Consider the following 20,168-nt stretch of genomic DNA (forward strand, 5'->3'; position numbering starts at 1 on the left):
TTATTTGTGAGTAGGCTTATTTTTGTTCAAGGTTCAATGTTTGGTTTCTTTTGTGGCTACTAAAAACTACAAAGATTTTGTGTGTATGTATAAAAAAAAAACTATGTATATAAATGATAAATTTTGGGACATATTGCAAACCTTCAGTATTTCATATTAATTAATAATATTGGTAAAGTGTGTCAATAATAGCATTATTAGCGGTATAGCAATAATATTAATTTTAGATTTACAGCAATATTATAAAGTAGTTTTAAACTGCAGTTTTAAACATTAGTATTAAATTTGATATACAAATTGCCATATTTAATATTTAGTATTTTATTCACATGTAAAAAGATTTAAATCAAGTTAAATTATTACTTCAGGTTACTAATTTCCCTTACAACAGCAAGCTAAAATCGGTTTATTAAAAATTACACAATCAATTAAAAAAAATCTTTGTTATTAGTTTAACGACCATTTCCGTTGACGATTTGGTTTAATTTGCCAATCAACTTTTTGGTTCCAGTTTTTCCGTACTGATATGCATCGTTAAGGGTATCCTTGATAGGGTACTGAGCAGCAGTATCTTTTCTAATAATAAATTTAAGGATATAGTTTTAGTTTATTGATAACACCATAGTTACTATTAAAAGGTGATTCCTAAAGGATGGTATATACCTTTTATTAACGAACAGTAATTGCCTTTTTATGTAAATGAAGTAAAGATTTTGTTAAAAGGTTAATAAAATGACTAAGGGAAAAGTTTTAACATACATTTCTTTGTATAACTTTTTTCCATGCTTTTTGATTGAGTTGAAGTCAATTTTGTCCCAGGCGCCTTTTGGGTCAAACCAACTCCAAGGACTTGTTTTTTTGGCTGGTGGCTCACCTTTAAAAAAAATATATATTTTTTTTTTAGTTACCATTCAAAGGTTAAATTGTGTTTCAGAATTGTTACTTTATCTAAACTTAAAACTATGTTTATTCGAAGTATCTAACTTACCTTCGTTTGGCACTGGATTTGCTTCAGTATAGCAAATGAACGCTAAAATCAAGCAGGCAAAAATAGCAATTCTCATTTTTAGTTTTTCTTAGTTTAAATAATCTACAATATTTATAAAGAAATTTATAACTTTGTTAAATTAATCAAAAATCAAAATCCAATTGTTTTTTTTAACTTTTTTACTACCAAACATACATCAGACTTTTCTTGTACTGTTCAAAGGAAATAAAGTGTTGCAATCTAAATTAGGGCGTTGTTTGAATTACAAAGAAAGTAGTCCAAATTTTCGCAACTATTCAAATTAAACCGTACAAAGTCCGTGCTGGTCTTGTTTTTATCAAAAACAGTAAACATTTAATTAAGGTTGCAATAGCAAGTCAACGAAGGTTATTATATCATAGCTTCACGGTTCCTTGTTTGTTTTTCAGATTGAATTTGTTGTTAAGATATTTGTCACGTGACATTGTCGTCATTTTTGTTTAATACTTAAAGCGTCTTCTAATAACTTTTTTTGCGCAACGTTTTTAATTGATTTTTTTAAATACCAATGCGCCAAATATGGTATTTAAAATATACCTAATAGCGTTTGGAAGTTTTTTGTATGTTTTTTTATTAGAACATCGAAAAAATTATGTAAAACCAAAATGAGGTTATGTTTACACGAAGTCAATTTCTCTTTAAACAGAAACTTGATGTTTTCCGTACTGATGACTTATAGCCAGGCATGTTTGCTATTTTGTTTTTTAAGTAAACCTTTGTATTTACTTAACATTTGAAAAATTGAATTTATAACTCAGCGATGGCCGCGTTTGCCATGTGACGTTATCACGCGGTGGGTTTCCTACGAGTGAAAATAAAATAGAGTTAAACTTTAACTTTTCAAAAGTTGATAAGCATAGTGCAGTGGTGGCAGGTTGGCAAATCAATTAGGACTGACAAACTAAAGTAAATATACCTTTGAACTAATGCATTTTTTTGTTTTAGTCAAACAATTAACGCAAATAATAGACTGTTAAAATTTAAATATGAATGTTATCGAGGATTCAGATATACGCCTGTTCAATAAGTATTTTAAAAGGATGAACGGTACTATTGTTCCGCCGCCGGGTTATTGTCCGATTTTTGCACCACAGTCGAATACTTTTTCGCAAGGTATGAAAATTTAAATTGTAATTTTAATAAAATAATTTAATTGTTATGGTTCAGTATGTTAGATGTACGTTAAACGCCTAAAAAAAATTATAAACGCGCAAAATTAAAACCGGATAATTTATATATTTATATCATCAGAACTTTTTATTATAGTAGGAGGGATTTTTGACGTTTCTTAATATTAATAAAGTTTTTTTGTAGAATTATATAACGAATGGGGCGCTTGGGCTATTGTCTACCTCATCATACCAGCGATTCTTACTTTGATAATAATTGGAATTTATTTGGAAGAAATAGCTTATATCTTTCTAAAAGCAAATTCAAAGGAATTGCGAAACTCAATTTTATGGATTTTAGGAACACATCCGGTAAAAATTTCTTTACAAAGAAAAACATTTTTTTCAAATTTTTTAAAAAATTTTTAAATGTTAATAATTTTTTTTCATCATAAATAATCAATTAAAACAGTTTGGTCGTTATCTTTGTGAAATATAGAATTGATTTAATCTATTTTTAATTTCAAAACAAATAGACGAAACTCCTCGTGATATTTACTTATTTATTGTGTCATCATCGTTACACAGTGAAAAGATTAATGGAATTAAAACATATACTTTTATAAGCTCATGAATCAACTGTTTGCTTAACTTTTATGACATTGCAATATACATACAACCATAAAATAAAATTCGTACCTAATTTCAAAATATTTTTAAAAATTGACTAAATATTTGTTTATTAATAAAAGGCGATTATGGCGATTGGCACAATAGCTGTGTTCATGCCAGCGTCTACAGTATACCTGAGTTTCATGTACAACATTTACCTTGCATTCGCTATCTACAAGTTTTACTATCTCATTATGATATTCAGCGGTGGTAGTAAATGTTTTGTAGAAAAGAGCTCTGAAGCGATTATCTCTTTGAATCACATCCCGTGCTGTTGTCTCGTTTGTTTACCGACAGTACAAAATTCAACGTGAAATTTTATAGTTTTGATACAATTTAACTTTTTTTGTTTAGCATTGTTATTTATACGCTTTTATTTAACAATAAGAAATTAGGCCATAGTTTAAATTTGAATTTTTTTGATGTTAAATAGATTGAAAAAACAAATATTATTGTGTCAACATATGGTTTAGTTTCAACAGCCAATTTAATAATATTAAATTTTTAGGACAAAAACAAAAATTATTAAATGGATGATCCTTCAAAATGCAATTTTCACCCCAATTTATGGAGCTCTTGCTGTTTTGCTCAAGTCGGATTTTCATTTTTTTATCACAGTATGTATTTTCACCGAATTCTTTTTTAATATTGTTTAAATACTTATTAAAGTTTGGTAACGGTTGGCAATTTATAATAACTAAACATTTTTTAGCCAGAAAACTCTTCTTTAAATGCGTCAACAATTATTTCAATATTCAACGCGTTTTCGATGTTGACATGCATGTACGGCTTCAGAATGCTTTTTAAATTTGCAGTTCTAGTTAATGGTAACTATTCTAATTTGCTATTACTATAAAATATCATTTTTATTAGTATCAAGTACCGTTACTAATGCTGCACTGTTATATTCTGATTGTTTAATTTACATTTGGTTGTTTCAACTATCTAATAATTTCTCTATGATTTTCTATATCACAGGAATGGACGATCTTCATGCTATTAGGGGCAAAGCTATTGTAATGCAGGCAACATTATTCGTTATTGGCCTTGAAGGGGTTTTATTTAGCATTCTTGTTAAATATAACGTTATACCTTGTGCTCCGCCTTTGAATTTTATCGGACGTGGAAAGGGTAAAAATATGTAATACTATTGTCATTTCAGATGAGAATATATTTTTTCAAATATTTGTTTTTTTTTAGTTATTTTCAACTACGCATCAGTTTTACAAGCGTTTTTTCTAGGACTGTTAGCAAGGAAATATTACAGGTAAGTTGAAGCTGTGTTTATTAATATCCTTCTTAGAGAGTTAAACGTCCTGTAAGTCAAACTTGTTATTATGTTTTTGGTCTTAGTTAGAAAAGTTTGTTACACAAATAGTCCAAGTGTTGTAAGAAAGTTAATAACAAGTGTAATCTTTACTTAATGTTGTGTGGGCTACTTGTTTATTTAAAAAACAAGTGTTTTTTATCAAGTTGTTTTTTAAAAAGTTTTTAAAATATATACATATAGATTTGTCTGTATTGAATTTTTTATTTTAACCTAATGTTAACATGTTGATATATTTTTAATTTAAAATCGTAGAAGAAAATCTGACATTCAACGTCAAGTCGCCTTAACTGACGATGTCGTTTTGTCTGTGGGGGAAGAGGGAAGAGTTATTACCTTTTTAGATGCCTATCCTGGTAATGGTAAAAATTACGAAGGTTTAGCTGATATCAGAAAAACTGAAAGCTACGAACAAACACTCCAATCTAACTCAACTACATCAATAGACAGACAACTAGTTTAAATAACTCAATAGCTCTATATTATTCTTATATACCACAATATGTTTTATATATGTATTTTTATAAGTACAAAGTAAATTAAATATGTAAATAATACAATTAAACGACAACCAAACCTAGTTATTTAAGTTCAGGTTTGGGCATTTCAAAAAATTGCTAGAAAAGTATATTTACAAAAACATAATGTTAAAAAGCAATTTTATTTAAAAAAGATTATAGCAAACATTGCTTATAGTAAAAAAAAATTTGCTAATAAAAATGAATCGTTTTAATAAAATAATATGCAAATTAAATTATTTTTTACAGAAGAAACTTGGGGAAAAATAAATATTTAGCACAATATTAAGAATAGATACAGCAGAAAAAAGTTGCATAATTTATATGCTTTCGATAAATTGTGATACGTTTTTAAATTTTACATTTTTTGGTCTCTACAGCAGCAGAACACTTTCTTTACCATTCTCTTGTATGCATTTTGAAAGCTTTTGCTGAGAACTCCATATATAACCGGGTTAAGTGAAAAGCTTAACAGGCAGAGGGCGCCAAAGGTCTACAATAAGAAGCATTACAAGTTAAAAAAAAATTAAGAAATAACTGCAGTATCACATCAATGTTGTAATATTAACAAAGGTATCAATACCATTAAATACCTTTTTAAGTTCTATTGGTGCATTGTCTTGTAGAAGAACTAAAATGCCGTAGGGAATCCAACAGAAGCTGAAAAACACAATAATCCACATCGACGTCTTAAACATTTGCATTTCATGCCGACTCCAATTTTTTACCAAAAGGCCCCTTTTCGCCATACTTGATTCGATTGTAGAACCTGATGTTATACCCTGTTATGTAAAATTATTTGTAAAAGCTGATGGCCAAATACTTATTTTTATATAGGTCATAAAACACATTCTTAGTCACACATTTCCTAAAAACGTTGTATTTATCGGAAATAATTGATTAAAGTGTTATGGTTGGCGTTGCGTTCTTACCGAAGACATATTTGTTAGTTCGTGCATGCTTTTTCGATAACCTTTAAAAATAAAAAAATATATTTTTACATTTTTTTGAAACCAACTATTAAACGTCACTTTAGAGATTGTTCAAGTCGGTGTTTACCTTTACTATTTCCGTCAGTTGAGATAGAGGTTGTTGCATAGGAAGAGCCTCTATTTTTATCAAAAGACTGTCTACTTTTCTTAACAGCCTATATAAACAAATGGTTGTTAATATTTGTAAGCCTATATTTAAAATTTAAAAATAACTTTGTTTTTATGTAAATCAAAAAAAACAATATTTTTTTACAATTTATATATATTTAATAACAACATTTTGTAAGTGGTTTAATTTCTGTGTCAGAAAATCAATATAGTTCGTAAATCAATATATTTATATTTACCCATAGTATGCGAATGTAGCAATAAACGGTCGTTGCGTGAGGTAGAAAATGTCCAACAAAAACAGGAACGAGAGTGTAGTAAAGTGGAAAAGTCCCGTCAAAGCAAATACACACGTATTTTGCCGAGGAAAAATCGACCTCAATCCAGGCTTTATTAATACAATTTTTTTTAGATATTTTTTAAATTTTGGTTAAGTAAAAAGTAATTTTTAACAAAAAAAAATATTTTAAAATTTACGCCAAAGTTTTTTGTACAATATATTAAAACATATTTAAAAAAAAATAAAAATTACCGAATATCAATGGTATTGTGTTGGCAATGGCAAAGAACCAAACAAACAAAATTGCCAAAAAAACTCGATTTTTTGTAACTATTTCGTGATATGACGTTGTTCTTCTGGCGGCAATATATCTAAAAAGATATGCTGAAAGTTTAGACATTTTTTAATTTGAAAAAAATTTTTTAAATTGTTTTTTAAAAAATTATTCATAAATTCAAAATTAAAAAAAAAAATAAAACAGCACATAGGAAAACTTCAAACAAAAGATTTGGAATTTCACATAATAGATATAATAATTATTAAAATTTATTTGTTTAGCCTTTTTCTTCTACGACTTCCGGTGTTTTGTTAACAAAATATGTGGAGGCTTGTTTTAATTTTTTATCAACACTTGCTTATTTACTTTGCATGACTAAATTAAACATACTCCTTATGTAACAACAGATTTATTTGTTTGTTTTTTTAGCGCCTTACTATTTTTATCACATTATTAGGTGGTATGGCGAAAATGTTACGTTTGTATCTGCTTTGGGTTAACCGTACGTACACAAATCAAATACTATGTGTTTATATTCGCTTTCTGTGTTAATTGAATTTATTTACGTAATACCGTATACGACGTTTTAAGATTGTGAGTGTTATTTTTAAACGGATCGATCGTATGCGTGAAACAAGGAAATGTTAAATTTTACGAACAATATAGTTAGCCTCAAAAATCACAGTTAACCTAAAAACTACCATTTTCCCAATCGTGAATCTTGTTTTTAAAATTTTCCTATTAATACAACATTTTATTAGGCTTTGATTTTGCCCTTTAAAAATAAAAGTCTAAACAAGCAATTTAAAATTATTATATTTAATGCTATTTACCTGTTTAATGCAATGAATGTCATAGTAAGGGCTGCGCAATGACAAGCCACGCCAGAAATACCAGCTGACACGTAGCATAACAAGTTATTCAGAAAATTTTCTGCTGTTATATTATGGATCATAATAATAGGAACTACCGTTCCGCAGACTAGAAAATCCGCAAATGCCAAGTTCACGATGAAGTAATTTGCAACCTGTAAAATAATAAATAGCTTAAAACAGTTTGCTTTAAAGTTTAAATAAACAATTTGTAGTTCGTTAAATAAAATAGTTTTTATTGGTTATTTCTCGTGATATGTTCAAGTAGATATTTAATTTTAAAATAAATTTAGAATAAACAGTTGAACATTTTTTCTAAATATTAGGGCTTTGATTCTCTTTCGTTCGTTGTACAATTTAAAATTTACCGATTTTCGTAATTTTCTTTCAATTTTGACGGCGATCATTGTCATCACATTTCCGATAGTTCCAAAAACAAAAACGAAAATAAGAAACACGAAATGAAAAACGTGTGCGACGTTTAATTTCGATGAAGTCTCCTCGTAAAACGTTTCACTTCCGACAACAAAAATGTGTAATATAATTTACAGGTATCGTTTTATCGTTAAAATTTACAAATATGTTAACATTTAATAATAAATCGGTTAAAAAAAAACAAGATTTATGACGTTATGTTATTCACTTACGCAGTTGCGTTAAAGTCTTCAGTCGTGGTCACCGAGCTTAAGGTGGAGTCCATTTTTAAACAATTTTTTTAAGCAATCTGTTTCACAAACAACTAGAACCTGCTTTTAAAAATCATGTACAGTTAGTTTCTAATGCATTGTACTCCCTTTAAAAAACATGTTATAACTTGTATGTAAAAATAGATAAAAAAAACTTATTTAATCTTATATAAACAATTGCATGAATCCAGCAATTAGTCACAAATAAATAGCGTTTGACCCCAAATTTTTTTAATTTGGCAACCGATGTTTCATTCTTGATTCACTAATTACAAGATTGTCCTTTAATATTTAGGCTGTCTTAAATACTAAACAGGCAACACAATTCTTTTACTTCCTGGTAATATTATTCCGAGTCAATATCAGGCTTTGATAACTTATGAACCGACAGTTCAACAAATCCAATAGATTTAAAAAATGCCACACAATTTAATAAGCTTCGGATTTTATAGTAGCACACATTTATTTAACAGGACTTTCTTTTTTACTGGTAACCACTGAGTTTCGTAAATGGCGTGAAAGATTAACAACCTTGTTATTTATTGTGAGTCTGTTTTCTTTTCGAACAATATGTAAATTACGTCACATTAAACGAAAGCAAGCAACGTGCGCATTGCAAGAGGGAATTTTTCCATTTTTTACGATTCACAACTCTTTAATAACACACAAAAAAACTATGCGAGATTAATTGTCCCGTTAAAAGCTTTTTATATATCAAAAACTATAATTAATAAAATAATCGAACATTTATTAAAGATTTGAGATACTTTTGTTTAAAACACGTTTTAATTTTTGGCTTCTGACGACCAAAGTCTTGATAAAAACCGTTTAAATTTTACAAAGAATTGAAATTTTCTAAAGTCTAGGCATTTTTAAGAATTAAGGAATTTAGATTTTTTGTTTTGTTTTTAAAGCACACCCATAGTTCAACGACCATGGTTTAGTGCCGTGTGCTTAACAAGAGGTAAGGTTGCATGAGCTGACGATGCAGGAAAATCGAAAAAACGTAAGCAGTAAACCTGCGCATGATTTTACTAACTCCTTTTTACTTCCTAAACAATATCGGTTTCTTACCTGAAAACGCAACTAAGTATTTTTCTAGTTTCCTAAAGCAATTTTATTTAAAAACGCAGATAAATTTAACGTTTAAAGTTTAATGGTAAACTAAATTATTTATGTAAAAATCAATGCAGTTAAAGAAATAAAAATTATTTTAGTTAATGGCAAGTGTTATTCTATTTCTTTGAAAAATTTATAAACGTTTATTATAAATTTTTAAATTAAGTATTACGAATACAATAGAACCAGTATATTTGCAAGACAATTATAATGTATAATGGCGTCGTAAATGTTTATTTATGTTATTTTATGGCAAAATTTGTATTATAATTTTGTTAGGTCTATTTAATAATTGACTTTATTTAAGACAATTAACCATTGTTTATAGATATAATACAGGGAGAAAATGTCTACAATAGATTACAGATTTCTTACAAGACAGACTTTAGAGCGAGATTGTTATTTTATGCACGTGATTACACGTATTTCCGAAAACAAAAAAGGTTGTGATACCCAGCAGCAGACTACAAAACTTAATTTACTTCTATATTACTACTCTCTGTGAGTGCCAATTACATAATTAATTTTTTACGCAAATAATAACACAGTTTATCACCACTACTTGTTTATTATGGCAAATAACAACGAACACATTTACACACTTAAAATAGGTAGATTACTGTCAGTAATTAAAATTCTATGTATTTTTAAATATAAACCAAAAATTTTAAACCATAAATTTTAATTTATTTATATATAAATATTATTGTGTTGGTTAAAGTTAACGTGATATAGTGCCAAAACTAAATTGATTTTTTTTAACGAATTACAAATACAAAAATTACAATGAATAAAATCTTAATCTATGTATTAAATGAAAATAAATAGTTTTAAAACATGGATGTTCTTTCTTCTAATTCTGAAAAAAAATGTAAAAAACATGTTAAAAATTTTTAGGAAATTGTAATCTTTCCTTAAATATATCATTTTTAATTTTTTTATAAACGCCAACATACATTTAAAATCTGATAAGGGTACAGCATGATTTTCGGCAATTATTGTTCATGTATGTTGCATACGTAGCGTGGGTGCATAAGCCCAGATTTTTTCTATAATCGCATAAATAATCCGCATCCACATTTACGGCGTTTGCACAACCTACAAATAAAATTAGAAAAAATTAAATTTTAAATTAAACAGGCTATTTTTTTATTTAAAATACAAATAATCTACAAAATCTTTTATCTCGTCACATTTTTCTTAAAATGAAAAACAAACTAGTTTGTGTAGTCGTAGTTGGTGTGGTCGTAGGTGGTGTAGTTGTGGGTGCTGTAGTGGTTGTAGGACCATTCACAGACGAACAATCGTCGCAGCAGTTTGCCAACACCCAGTCAGGATAAGAAGTACAAAACGCTAAAATTAATTGAGGACAAGAATTTACAAATCTCGCTACAGGGACGCATGGTTCAGGGGTAGTTGTCGGAGCGGTTGTGGGAGGGGTTGTTGCAGGGGTTGTTGGGGCATTTGTCGTGGTGGGTGTAGGAGTAGTTGCTGTAGGAGTTGTCGGGGCATTTGTCGTGGTGGGTGTAGGAGTAGTTGCTGAAGGAGTTGTCGGGGCATTTGTCGTAGTGGGTGTAGGAGTAGTTGCTGAAGGAGTTGTCGCGGCATTTGTCGTGGTGGGTGTAGGGGTAGTTGCTTGGGGTGTAGTTACTGAATTACAGCTGTACAAAGCATTAAGTTGAACTGCATCTTCTGTGGATAATTGATCTCTCTAAAATTTAAAAAAAATACGTAAATAAAAGGTCTATATTTTAACGGTAATGACATGAATTTGAACTGTCTTTTCCTGCCTGTATGGTAAATGTGTTGCCGTTTAGTAAAGTAATAACTGGAACATTAGGATCTATAGCGAAGTCAAATGGACCGTATTGCATAATAGACATAAGGTCATATGGAGAACCAAACGAATTCCAAGAAGCTTCGTTCAGTAATTCAAACTGAATTTCATCGTCTATAAATATAAGCAAATTTAAAATTACAACAAAAAAAAACAACAAAAAAAGTAAATTTACATGTTTTGATAAAATCACACCAGCAAAAATCTATATATGAAAATAGTACTTGCTGCAACATTGGTCAAATTAACAAAGACAGTCATATCTCTATCCGGTCTACTCTGTTCATGATCGAAACCAAAAGCATGCATAATTTCATGAACTACAATTCCTCTTGTCCAGCAACCATTTCCGATATTAACCTAACCATATAAGCAATACCTTAAATCGTGGTAAATCACTACCTTTAAGTACCCAATGCTCGTTGCTTTAAATTAAAATAAAAAGTCAATTGAATATCATACGTTTTGGTTATTGACAGTCATAACATTTCCAACATAAGAAAAACATCCCTGTTCTGCTCCAGTAAATTGAATCCAGTTATTTTCATTGGTTCGCGGGACTAATCGAATGCACGATTTGGCTGCTATGTCTGCAATGGCCGCGTTGATAGCAGCTACTGCATCAGTTTCCTCTTTTTTATTAAAGAAAGTTTATGTTAGTGAAAAGTACGACTAATAAAGAAATTGTAAAACACAGAAAACTCACGTTGCAAACTAGCCACTATAGTATAAGGTATCTCGTGAACGCCGGACCCAGCGGCCGCAGTGTTTGACCATAAGTTTGCCGGTACAGCAGCATTGCCGGTAATATCTGGTTTTCTAATATCGCTTCCGGAAACTAAAAATAAATACAAACTAGATTTAATCGATAAATAATACGTGGTTTAAAATCGTTTGATCATTAATGCAAAACGATTGAATTTCTTTTATAATGGTTTGCGTTACTTACGTCCATGACAGTCATTGACTTGGTTTTCATTATATTCGCTGTCGTTAGATAAAATCTCCTCACAGGTAGGTTCAGTTGCTTCAATGTATTGAAGAGTAAATAAAACCGCAACGAGGCCTGAAAAATATAAAATAAGGCTTAAGACACATTAGAATTTTAAATGCAGGCGTTTTTAAATTTAAAATTTGAAATAAAAATACAAATAAAAATAAATTAAATTAGATTAAGAAGTTGTTAACAGAATTTAGGCACTGACCTAATTTAAATCCTAAAGAATTCATGATCAAAAAGTTTACTTTAACAAAAAAATCGCTATATCTTCCAAAAGGATTTATTGCTATATAAAAAATTATAATTTTAATTTAGAAAAAAAATATACGAATATAAATGTAACCTTTAATTAGCTTATACACTTAGAACTTTTAGAAAATTATTTTTTTTAAATAACGTCTATCTTTTGCGCAACCTTTTATTAAATAAAGCTTTATTTATCTGTTATAAATATATCAAACAATACAATTGTTTCCTGTGCATGTGTATGCATCCATATGCACGTTTTCTTAGATCTTTATTGTTTAATAATTAAAGATTAAATCATCGAAAACTCGTTTAATAAAATTTAATAAAACACTGGAATTTAGCAAATTAAAATTTTAATATTTTAATAAATACATTAGGTTTTCTATGAAACATTAAAAGCTTGTTAAAATCAAATAAAAGTCTTGTAAAAAATGGCATAATACTTAAATATTATTTTTATTCCTATTCGTCAAAAAAAATAAAAAGATATGAAAAGTTTAAAAAGCTTGGTAAAATGGCAAAAAACAATGTTGATTTGATAGTGTTTATCTTACAGCAAAAAAGCAAAAACAAATTGTTCTAAGAAAAATCATAAGCTCTCTAAAAAAATTGTGTTTTTAATTCTTAACAACAAAACACACGTATTTTTATTAGATTACAACTTTGTGCAAGTTATATTAACACATAGATATGTTTTTGTACATTAGGCTAATTTTATTGATATTAGTTATATGTAGGCCTTTAAAATGTTGCAATAAAGAAGAGACGTTACAGTGCGGAGGGAGGAAATCATTGAAACAAAAGAATTAGAAACAATACCACGACATCTTCCTGGATATGAATCATTTTAGGTGCGCGATTTAACAATTGTTTAAACAGATTGCGAAATGGTTGTGCGATAATCATACGATGCGAAATTCTTAACAGATTGCGCAATCACAAAAAACATGAAATATTAAAAAAACTAGGGCATAGAATTCATTATTCTTCTATTCAAAACAAAAATAAAATACGTTGTTTTGAGTTTATAGTTAAAACAAGAGTAGGCTATTACATTCACGTATCAGTTATTCTTTTAAAACACTTTTTACTTAAATACACATAATTTATTTTTTTTAATCCATTGCTGTTTGTAGTCAGGGCCGGCTTAATAATATGGTAGAAAAAAAAACTTCAGCTTGTGGATGCGGGGCCCCTAAGGTGCGGGCCCTATTACAAGAATTGGGTGAAATGTGCCAAGGACCGGCCCTGTTTGTAGTTTGTTTTAATATTTATAATACGTAAATAATCAAATCACTAAACAAAATTTATTTAAAATTTAAATTTTTTATAATATATTTTTGTTGGCATAAAAAAAGTATTAATAAAATGTGCGCTTGCTAAGGTTTAAAAATATTAAAATAACATCTCTTATTCTGGACAGCAAGTTTTAACCATTTTTTTGGTACGGTTCATTGGATGTTATTTTTGCAAGGCAGATGGTGGGCAATATTCCATTGCATTTCGTCTAATAAAATGTTATTGTAAATCTTTATTTTAAAATTAACTTGTTTTATACAGAGTATGATATAATTCTAAGGATGTTACGTTTAGTTTCACACAAATTGTCTACTTCCGTTCTGCGCCAATCATCATTTAAACATGGTAAATTATCATCTTCTTCTGATTATCATTTTTTTATATATCTTTATCCTCGATGTGGAAGGTCGAATGCAAAACTTGAACATAGAGTAAGAACAGTTACCCCCACTCAGTCTCAAGTTGCCTGTGGCCGTTTGGGATATTATAGATTATAATTGCCCGATGTAATTGAGCTGCTGATTAGTTGTTGTGCTGGCTAAGCAGGAGTTCATATCGTTTATAGCACCTTACTCAAGCGCGCTACAGCATGAGATACCTGGGGATCGAATCCCGGACCTCATGTAGTGTAGGAAAAGTTCTAACCACTACACCATGCTGCCGGTATTCCTTTGCTTTGGTAATTGACAGATTGAATATAAAATTTAAACTTTTTAGCATCTGTAGCATTACGAAGTCAAAGTACAGACAAAAGAGTGGAAGTTTTTGTTAATGATCAATCAGTGTGGGTCGAACCAGGTAAAAACTTCTAAAATTAAACGTTTATTTTGTTGAAATTTGTTGTTTTATTTTTGTTTAACAAAAAAAAATTAGAAAATAGCAATTTGTATACTTCTAAATTTTTGATATGATGTTATAATTATTTCAATCGTTAATAGAAACCTTAAGTAATCCCAATTCAGTGTAATAAAGTGAAATGCTTTTTTACTTATCTAAATTTTGTTAAATAAAAAGATGTTAGTTTTTATTGCTGTTGGTTTTTACTGAACTTTGATTATTTGGGTAATTTAGTTACTTGAAAAATCTTAACAGGTACAACAGTGTTGCAAGCATGTGAAATAGCTGGAATTCAAATTCCGAGGTTTTGTTATCATGATAGGTTGTCCGTGGCTGGAAATTGTAGAATGTGTTTAGTGGAAATTGAAAGATCGCCAAAGGTGTGATACAAATAAACTAAAAAAAATAAGCTAGGATACTTTGTTATCGTAGCTAATCTGTGTTCGGCATTTTATTGTCATAATATGGTTGCAACTCTCGCAACCAATTTTTGACCCAATAATTTACCTGAGTACCACAATAGGCAGTTTTATTTATTTTGTTATCCTATAAATTGTACATTTTTGTACTTTTGCAAGTAATAAATCATAATATAACAATGGTGTAGCCGGTCATGGCAGCAGACTAAGAGCCGCCTCAATGTCACACTATTTTCTACCAGATCACAAGGTTGTAGTTTTCCGTCTCAAACTGTTTTTTTTTTAGCCTCAAGCATCATGTGCTATGCCAGTTATGAATGGAATGAGAATTAAACCAGATTCTGATGTGTCTAAAAAAGCCAGGGAGGGAGTGATGGAGTTTTTACTCGCCAACCACCCTCTCGACTGCCCAATTTGTGATCAAGGGGGTGAATGTGATTTACAAGTAAGTTGTAAAAAAATATATTTTTAACAATAGGCTAACAATAGATTTTTATTGATTTTGATTCTGTACAAAATAAATTTTATACTTTTTTCTAAAAATCCTTTATTAAAGTTATACACTCTGTATATATATAATTTAAAAACAAAAAATTATTTATGTTAAAAAGATGAAAGATATAATTTTTCTATTTTATGTTTTTATTAGGATCAATCAATGCAGTTCGGTTCAGATCGTAGTAGATTTCTTGAAAGCAAACGAGCTGTTGAGGACAAAAATATTGGTCCTTTAATAAAAACAATTATGACACGATGTATTCAGTGTACTAGATGTGTACGGTAAGTTAAATCACCAAAATAAACCAAAGAAGTTAAATGAATTGTAGTTTAGAAAATGTAAAAAAATATTTCTGTGCCAGTTTATATGCATGACAAGATTAAAAAACTGGTATTATTCTGGCAATTGAAAAATTAATTATTGAAGGTTTGCTGATGAAATAGCAGGCGTATCAGATTTGGGTACAACAGGTCGAGGTAACGACATGCAAATTGGAACTTATGTTGAAAAAATGTTTAATTCCGAACTCTCTGGAAATGTGATTGATATTTGCCCTGTTGGCGCACTTACATCAAAACCTTATGCTTTTACTGCTCGACCCTGGGAGACGAGGTATGTTACTTTTTAACTGAATAGGCCTAGTCATAATTATTTCCAATACTAGTAGTTCTAGTGAATTCATTCAGTGTTGGTATTAGAAGTTTTTGTAAGGAAAAATTGATAATTTTAATTCAATAATACCTACAATACAAGTTTAAATAACAATTTTTAGTAAATTAGATCAAAGTAAATATAAAAGGAGTTTTTAAAATTTTTTTAGATTTAAATCTATGTGAAAATTTATTTTTCATTTGTTACTTAATTCTTAGAAAAACTGAATCGATCGATGTAATGGACGCTTTAGGAAGCAACATCGTTGTCTCCACAAGAGGTGGAGATGTTCTTCGCATTCTTCCAAGATTAAATGAGGACATCAACGAAGAATGGATATCAGATAAGACCAGGTTTTATTTTTACGTCTAAATTTTTTTAATTAAAATAATAAACTGCATATGCAATATTGTAAAGTGTTTTATAATAGTTTTTGCTACCTGTTAAAATAGTTAAATTGGTGTATCAAATGTAGTAAAGCAAATTTAATCTATTTCAGAAGTAAATTTGAAATGTTTAGATTTTCCTATGATGGATTAAAACGGCAACGTTTAACAAGACCAATGGTGAGAGGTAATGATGGAAAGTTGACAACTTGTTTGTGGGAAGATGCTCTACCTCTGGTTGCCGAAAAGGTAAATTTGTGATATTTAACTTAGCATATGTTTTTTCATTATGTTTATTTTGCAACTATGTTAAAAAAAATGTAGATTTCTTTTTTTTTTGCGATTAGTTGTATATTTTGAAAAGAGAAAATACTGCTTTTTGATTTATTATTTCAAAATTGAAACAAAATAACAACTACTATTTAAAAACTTGTTGATTTCTGTTAAGTTAACAATCGCTAAGCCAAATGAAGTAGCGGCAGTGGTAGGTGGATTTGCCGATGCAGAAACTTTAACCTGCATGAAGGATTTAATTAATAGATTGGATAGTGAGGGTCTTTGTACCGAAGAACTGTTTGCTGCAGATGGAGCGGGGTAAGTATTTAAAAAATATTTAAAAATTTTAACTCTGCAATTTTTTGTGATTAAATTGCTAGGTTAACCTACCTAGCCGAATTATAATTCTTTTCTGTTGGTATATTATTTCCAGCAATTTTATTTCTTCATGTCAATTTTTTTATTTTTTTTTTATATATCTTTATCCTCGATGTGGGAAAGTCGAATGCGCGACTTAAACATAGAGTAATATAAGTTACTCCGACCCAGTCTCGAGTTGCCTGTGGCAGTTTGTGATATTATAGATTATAATTGCCCAGTAATTATGCTGCTGATTAAGTGCTGGCTCAGCAGGAGTTCATACCATTTATAGCGCCTTACTCAAAGACGCTACAGCATGAGATCAATGGGGATTGAACCCACGACCTCATGGTGGTGTGTGTAGCAAGTGTTCTTACCACTACACCATGCTGCCGGTTTGTTATTTGCTGGTTTATGCATTAACTCCAGCAAACTTTAACATGATAAAATCATAGATACTTTTCTGCCAAAAAATACGAAAATTGAAAAAATCGTAAAATATATTTTGTGTCATTGAAAAAGTCAAGTGAATTTTTGTTTATTCCAGCACTGACCTGCGATCAAATTATTTGTTGAACACAAGTATTGCTGGTGTGGAAGAGGCCGACCTCATTTTATTGGTTGGAACAAATCCGAGATTTGAAGCTCCCATGTTTAATGCAAGAATTAGAAAAGCGTATGTAATTTGTTTTACCAAATTTTTTTAAGACTTTAAACACTTTGAATTAAACCAAAATATGATAAACTTTAATAAAAAAAAAATAATTTTTTTTTAGCACAACAAAAATTATTATTCCTAAAAATTAAAAAATAATAAAAAGTCACATTTTTTTAAACATTTAGTTGGATTCACAATGAACTGGATGTGGCATTGGTGGGTACTAAGGTTGACCTGACATACTCTTACGATCATCTTGGTGACTCCACTAAAACCCTTAAACAAATTGCTGATGGTACTCACCCTTTTACCAAGGTATCCTTATTTCTTCTTTAATTATTACTTAAAATTATTGATGTTATTGTAAATAAATAAATTTTTTTGTTGAATATTGAAACAATATTTTTTTTATACTTTTCTTTATTTTTTTACAAATTTAAAAACAGGATTTCTTGTTTTTACTCCCAAATTAACTTTTTCTGTTTTGTGATCTCAGCACTTGAAGGAGGCCAAAAATCCGATGGTTGTTATTGGCAACGAGATGTTTAACAGAGAAGATGGAGCAGCAGTTTACTCCAATGTTCAGACAATTGCACAAAATGCTCGAGTCACTTCACTGGCTAACAGGGAAGATTCACAAGACGACTGGAGAGTGTTAAATGTTTTGCAAAAAGTACGTCATTTTTGTTTTTATCATTTTAGAAATAATATAACAAACTTTGTTTTTAATTTTTTAGCTTATACTTTTTTTAATCTTTAATTTAATAAAAACAATTTCTGGTTATTTGTAAAAAAATGTTAAAATTAGAAAAAACATTGTTTCAACTTGTAAAAATTTTTTTAATAAAACAACAAACTTACAGGTTGCTAGTCAGGTTGCAGCGCTTGATTTGGGCTACAAAGCCGGTGTGGATTATGTTAGAAAAAATCCTCCAAAATGTTTATTTCTTGTTGGGGCTGATGGGGGTGCTATTAACAAAGAAGATTTACCAAAGGACTGTTTTGTTGTTTACATAGGTATGTGGTTTGAATTTTTAAAACTAAAATTTAAAATTTAAATTTTAAACCAGCAGCGCTGTGCTGTGTACTGGTCAGAACACTTGGCTTCTACGTAAGGCTCTGGGTTTAATTTCCACTGCTCTCATGCTGTAGTGCCTTTGAGTAGGGTGCAATAAACGATATAAACTTCTGCTGAGTCAGCACTTAATCAGTAGCATAATTATCGGGCAATTATAATCTACATTATCCCAAACTGCCAATTGCAACTTAAGAATGGGTCGGGGTAACGGTTGTTACTCTATGTTTAGGTTATGAAGTCGATCTTTTCACGACAAGGATAAACATTAAAAAAATAAATTAAATTCGTTTCTATGAGAACAATTTTTTTTCCTCAAGGTACTCACGGTGATCATTCCGCACCGTTTGCGGATGTGATTCTGCCTGCTGCGGCCTACACGGAGAAAACAGTCACATATGTGAATACAGAGGGGCGCTCTCAACAATCTCAGACCGCCGTTTCACCACCAGGAGATGCTAAAGAGGACTGGAAAATTGTCCGAGCGCTGTCAGAGGTAAATAAGAAAAATTTTATTCATTTTTTTTAAATCAGTAATATCTCATTTTATTTACTTGTCTGTTTTTTGTTTTTGCGTATTTAAAATTCAGTTGTCCGGTTTTACTTTACCGTATGACGACTTGGACGGGGTTCGACTTCGAATGTCGGAAATTTCGCCCAATCTCACGCGATATAACTCGTTGGAAGGCGCCAACTATTTTAAACAAGCTGAAAACTTGGCCAAAGTAAGTTTAAGTTAAAAATTCGTTTTTAAATAATTTCGAAAATTTTAAATCTGCTAATTAAAATAAGTAATTTATGTATTTAAGCTTGCTAAAGCTGAATTGTTAAACAAGCCCATCACAGCTTCCCAAGTTAGCCTTGCAGATTTCTATATGACAGGTACATAGTAAAATTAACTTTACATTTTTTTATTTATTTATGTTTTTGAACTTGTGTAATATTTTTTAGATGCTATATCTCGCTCATCTAAAACGATGGCCAAATGTGTTAAAGCAGCAACAGATGGTTTGCAACCCGACATTTAGTTTTTTTCTTGAAAGTTTGATATTTATTCTTAAATTTTTCTGTTTTTTTTGTGGTAGAAAGTTCTCTCTTTAGTTTCATTTTCGTACAAATAAATCTACTCTTAACTACTTCTTAAATCTACTCTTAACTACTACAAACTACTTCTAACCCATCACTTAGAAAACTTGGTAAAACTGGAAACTTGGAAAAGTTTTTTTTTGTCAGTAACTTCAGCCCAATCTCGACTTGCCTTTAGCAGTTTGTTATATGATATAGATTATAATAACCCGATAAGTAAGTATGCTGCTAATTAAGTTATGGCTCAGCAGGAGTTCATACCGTTTATAGCGCTTTACCTGAGGGCGCTACAGCATGAGCGCTGTGGGGATTGACCCACGAATTCATGTAGTGTAGCAAGTGTTCTTAGTCTTACCACTACACCACGCTGCCGGTAAGCTAGAATACTTGTCTTATCAATTAAAGTTAAAACCAAAAAGCCTTCTCCCACCAAACTTTTTAAAAATATGTATATTATTACAAAAAACGGCTGTGTTAGTTGCGTCGATTTGTTTATTTAACTCGCAATTCAACCAATTAGGTAAGACACGCGTGTAATTTTAATGGTGG

General features: G+C 29.9%; 3 protein-coding genes across 3 annotated transcripts; 1 reads left to right on the top strand and 2 right to left on the bottom strand.

Moving 5' to 3' along the window:
* Positions 1–305: 305 nt before the first annotated feature.
* LOC145742256 (melatonin receptor type 1B-like) lies at positions 306–8,342 on the bottom strand. The gene is made up of 13 exons (XM_082560039.1): positions 7,830–8,342; positions 7,551–7,698; positions 7,144–7,337; positions 6,286–6,404; positions 5,993–6,141; positions 5,713–5,800; positions 5,586–5,626; positions 5,247–5,435; positions 5,016–5,146; positions 4,549–4,589; positions 989–1,030; positions 760–874; positions 306–576 (listed from the first exon to the last, which is right to left on the bottom strand). The coding sequence occupies exons 1-13, from the start codon at positions 7,880–7,882 to the stop codon at positions 453–455; spliced, it is 1,434 nt and encodes a 477-aa protein (XP_082416165.1). The 5' UTR covers positions 7,883–8,342; the 3' UTR covers positions 306–452.
* A 1,364-nt stretch (positions 8,343–9,706) lies between these two features.
* LOC145743408 (meprin A subunit alpha-like) lies at positions 9,707–12,105 on the bottom strand. The gene is made up of 9 exons (XM_082561361.1): positions 12,030–12,105; positions 11,774–11,890; positions 11,531–11,662; positions 11,287–11,456; positions 11,049–11,184; positions 10,778–10,938; positions 10,206–10,698; positions 9,944–10,085; positions 9,707–9,846 (listed from the first exon to the last, which is right to left on the bottom strand). The coding sequence occupies exons 1-8, from the start codon at positions 12,052–12,054 to the stop codon at positions 9,946–9,948; spliced, it is 1,374 nt and encodes a 457-aa protein (XP_082417487.1). The 5' UTR covers positions 12,055–12,105; the 3' UTR covers positions 9,707–9,846; positions 9,944–9,945.
* A 1,461-nt stretch (positions 12,106–13,566) lies between these two features.
* Positions 13,567–19,669, top strand: LOC145743772 (NADH-ubiquinone oxidoreductase 75 kDa subunit, mitochondrial-like). The gene is made up of 17 exons (XM_082561815.1): positions 13,567–13,717; positions 14,090–14,170; positions 14,465–14,589; positions 14,915–15,073; positions 15,278–15,408; positions 15,554–15,739; positions 15,997–16,131; positions 16,299–16,413; positions 16,613–16,758; positions 17,348–17,476; positions 17,644–17,773; positions 17,955–18,131; positions 18,322–18,475; positions 18,854–19,029; positions 19,124–19,258; positions 19,343–19,415; positions 19,485–19,669. Exons 1-17 carry the CDS (start codon positions 13,654–13,656, stop codon positions 19,559–19,561), a joined length of 2,193 nt encoding a protein of 730 aa, XP_082417941.1. The 5' UTR covers positions 13,567–13,653; the 3' UTR covers positions 19,562–19,669.
* The last annotated feature ends 499 nt before the right edge of the window (positions 19,670–20,168 follow it).

The sequence above is a fragment of the Corella eumyota genome, chromosome 2, assembly GCF_963082875.1.
Source record: "Corella eumyota chromosome 2, kaCorEumy4.1, whole genome shotgun sequence".
NCBI classification, from domain to species: Eukaryota; Metazoa; Chordata; class Ascidiacea; order Phlebobranchia; family Corellidae; genus Corella; species Corella eumyota.

What these genes read in the sequence shown, in the direction of transcription:
- LOC145743772 (XM_082561815.1), top strand. Translation starts at nt 13,654, where the DNA reads ATGTTACGTTTAGTTTCACACAAATTGTCTACTTCCGTTCTGCGCCAA. An exon ending in CAGTGTACTAGATGTGTACG is followed by an intron (nt 15,409 to 15,553) that starts GTAAGTTAAATC and finishes TAATTATTGAAG; the next exon opens with GTTTGCTGATGAAATAGCAG. An exon ending in AAGCTGAAAACTTGGCCAAA is followed by an intron (nt 19,259 to 19,342) that starts GTAAGTTTAAGT and finishes TATGTATTTAAG; the next exon opens with CTTGCTAAAGCTGAATTGTT.
- LOC145742256 (XM_082560039.1), bottom strand. Translation starts at nt 7,882, where the DNA reads ATGGACTCCACCTTAAGCTCGGTGACCACGACTGAAGACTTTAACGCA. An exon ending in AAAGAAAATTACGAAAATCG is followed by an intron (nt 7,338 to 7,550) that starts GTAAATTTTAAA and finishes ATTATTTTACAG; the next exon opens with GTTGCAAATTACTTCATCGT. An exon ending in GCTACATTCGCATACTATGG is followed by an intron (nt 5,801 to 5,992) that starts GTAAATATAAAT and finishes TTGTTTATATAG; the next exon opens with GCTGTTAAGAAAAGTAGACA.
- LOC145743408 (XM_082561361.1), bottom strand. Translation starts at nt 12,054, where the DNA reads ATGAATTCTTTAGGATTTAAATTAG. An exon ending in AGTCAATGACTGTCATGGAC is followed by an intron (nt 11,663 to 11,773) that starts GTAAGTAACGCA and finishes ATTTATTTTTAG; the next exon opens with TTTCCGGAAGCGATATTAGA. An exon ending in TATAGTGGCTAGTTTGCAAC is followed by an intron (nt 11,457 to 11,530) that starts GTGAGTTTTCTG and finishes TTAATAAAAAAG; the next exon opens with AGGAAACTGATGCAGTAGCT.